Source organism: Lepisma saccharinum, unplaced genomic scaffold, assembly GCF_977018435.1.
Source record: "Lepisma saccharinum unplaced genomic scaffold, izLepSacc3.1 HAP1_SCAFFOLD_506, whole genome shotgun sequence".
Classification (NCBI taxonomy): domain Eukaryota; kingdom Metazoa; phylum Arthropoda; class Insecta; order Zygentoma; family Lepismatidae; genus Lepisma; species Lepisma saccharinum.
The window spans coordinates 9924-12960 of NW_028143191.1; the positions used below are offsets into that span (position 1 = coordinate 9924).

Consider the following 3037-nt stretch of genomic DNA (forward strand, 5'->3'; position numbering starts at 1 on the left):
TTATTCTAATATCCAATTTTCATAAATCTAAGACCACTGTACTTTTATGTGGTCAATATGTCTGTATTACTGATGCTTAGGTCTAACAAATTGTTTGTTGCTCCCTTGCATATACTTCCAGCAGTGCCTGCCGTTTGTTGTGAGTAATAAACACTGCAATTAACAGGGACGGACAAGTGTCGCCGAGTCAAAAACCAACTGTGTCATGTAGGCACGTATATTCTAGGCTACCTAGGCTATCGCCGAAGCCCAGATTAAATACAGAAAATAATCGACTATCAAATGTGACTGATGCTTCACTCTCAAACAACGACCGTGGGAAAAAATGATAGTATAAAACCCGCGACTCCTGTGCACCGTACTCCCGCGAGGAGAGTATGCTTCCTTATGGCCCGAGCTGAAGGGAAGAAAAGGCTGCGTGGGGATTTTTCTTCCAAGGTTTGTTTTCCTTGTGCTCGCTCTATACATGGGGATGGACTCCTTTCTTTTAAAACTACCACCAGATTTGAGAGGTTAAATTCTTCCCCGACCAGCGGCTGGAGGCGGACGGTGACGTATTTGTAATGGCTTCTTAGACAGGGAACTCTTCGTTATACAATGGCGGTAAAACCTTACAGCGATGCCAATTCACTAACCAGCATGGGATTTTCCCAGGTAAGGGAAATTTTCAAACTAAACTACTATTACAAGAACGGGAAAAGAGTGGCTGGCATGTGATAGGGAATTTGTTCTCTAGGCCAAAACAACACTGTCCCATCGAACACATTCAGAACTCACAGGCCGCTGACCTTCAACCAATCATGCTTTACGATGTTTTCCTTCAACCCCTCTGCTGCTTTGTTTATGACTGGCTGGGGTAGACTGACTGGCCGTAGATGATAAAGGGCATTTTGCGAGTGGAAATAGCGTTGAAGGAAGTTTAAGAAAATTAGGTTTCTTACTGTGTGGATTTTCTTTAATGTATTGAGTGAGTGAATTACGTACATATGTTTTGAATGATCTGTGCTGCATCGTGTAGTGAACGGAAATGAATGACATAATTAACGAACTATTGCCGAAACAATTTACTCTGCTTTTGCATGACGATAAACTTCAAATTGTGATTATATACAGGCCTCTGGCATCGCAAAGAAGAGAAGAATGGATTTGATTTGTTAGTTTGCGTTGCTCTTCTGCCACTTTAGCTAATCGCGACGATGAGAATGAGTGACGATACGATGCAATTCATGAAGGGTCATTCACAAAGAATACCCATGTCCTTGCCTGGATTTGAACCCGGGACCCCTGGCGTCATAGTGTGCTGTGCTAATAACCATTTTACGACAGAGGTTGCCAAGAGAAGAATGGAGTTCCTGGCAAATTAAATATTCAAGGTAAGAAGTTTATTATACGCGTATATTTTATTCTGGCACGTAGGCCTACATAAATATTTCACAATATGGGCCTCTATATTTTATAAATAACCATGAAATATTTGAAATTTTTTTCTTATTGTTTTTATATTAATGAAACAGTTATATTTTTATAATTATTAGTAAATTGTAATGCATGTATTTTAATGGCAATGTCACATCACCTTAATATCCAACAAATTGAACAAAAAAGAGCCTCCCATTTGAACATTATGATAAGAAGAGAGAGCCCAGGTTTTAAACCCAGCATACGCCACTGGTGTCATGTAGCAAATGTTTGTAGGATGTGGGACTTTAAAGTCCTGTCAGTTTATAAAAGAAAGTTAATAGAAGCTACTCCGTCTGTCCCATAATTATAGTCCGGTATGCCAAAATGGTAGTACAGGAATTACAGACGAAGAGGCAGATGGAAAACACACGGATGAGGAGAGGCACAGTAGATCAGTCTTCAAGATTGTGAAGAGGAACAACATGACCTTATCGAAACGAGCAAGAAATACCTCCCAGACGATTACCAAAAGAAGGCGTTGGGTTGCAACACAACGGTGTGGCACTGTATGGCAACCGGTCTAGCAAGGCACGCTGCAAATTGTTAGTAGAGCACTCCTTCAGTGAGTACGTGTAAAAAGAACAGCCATGAACACACAACCGATGATAGAAAGCGACAGGGGTAGCAAGAACCTCACGGACAGTAAACGACAGGCAGTGTACGAGTTTCTCTTTGAAAACAATGCGGCTGGTATAGTGAAGAAAGGTGCCATGACAAGTGCGGTTGAGAAACTTCATGTAAGTACGAGAACAGTACGCCACATTTGGCAACAGGGGCGGCAATCGTTGAAAAATGGGGACATTTGTGCTGCGGTTGTATCTCGGACGAAAGGCAAAGTCGGACCAAAGAAGAAGGATCTCGCCCTACAACGACTACAGCACCTACCGCTGCGAAAGCGGCAGAATATTCGTTCAATGGCAGTGGCCCTAAATGTTGCTAAGAGTACCCTACACAGGCGTATGCAGACAGGAGAGATCAGAGTGCATACGAATGCGCTGAAGCCATTATTGACTGATAGCAAGAAGACGGAACGTCTAAAATTTGCCTTGTCAATGCTGGATCCTACCACAGTCGCTTGTCCTGAAAGCAGAAATCCGAAGTTCAACATGATGATGGAGACAGTTCATGTGGATGAAAAATCGTTCTACCTGATGAAGTACGGTCAGAATTTGTACTTGCTGCCCAACGGACCAGACCCACAGTGAACATGTAAAATCAAATCTTTTATTCCCAACATCATGTTTCTGGCTGCCGTTGCGCGGCCTCGTTGGGATCCTGGTCGCAAGCAGTAGTTTAATGGTAAGTTAGGCATTTGGCCATTCGTCAGCAAGGAACCTGCCAAGAGGAACAGTAGGAATCGTCCTGCTGGTACAATGGTCACCAAACCATTAACTGTTACCAACACCAAACCATTAACTGTTACCAAAGATGTTTACCGGGACATGCTCATCAACAAGTTAATCCCAGCCAAAGATGCACAATGGCCTCGTGGACTGCATGCAGGGAGAATCCAAGTGTCCGTTCTGCAGGACAATGCGCGTCCGCATATCGTTCCCAATGACCGCGCCTGGATGGA

General features: G+C 43.1%; 1 protein-coding gene across 1 annotated transcript; it reads left to right on the plus strand.

The window, feature by feature from the left end:
- Positions 1–2048: 2048 nt before the first annotated feature.
- On the plus strand, positions 2049–2666 carry LOC145982972 (uncharacterized). The gene has a single exon (XM_083116251.1). It carries the CDS (start codon positions 2049–2051, stop codon positions 2664–2666), a length of 618 nt encoding a protein of 205 aa, XP_082972377.1.
- Positions 2667–3037: the final 371 nt, after the last annotated feature.

What these genes read in the sequence shown, in the direction of transcription:
- LOC145982972 (XM_083116251.1), top strand. Translation starts at nt 2,049, where the DNA reads ATGAACACACAACCGATGATAGAAAGCGACAGGGGTAGCAAGAACCTC.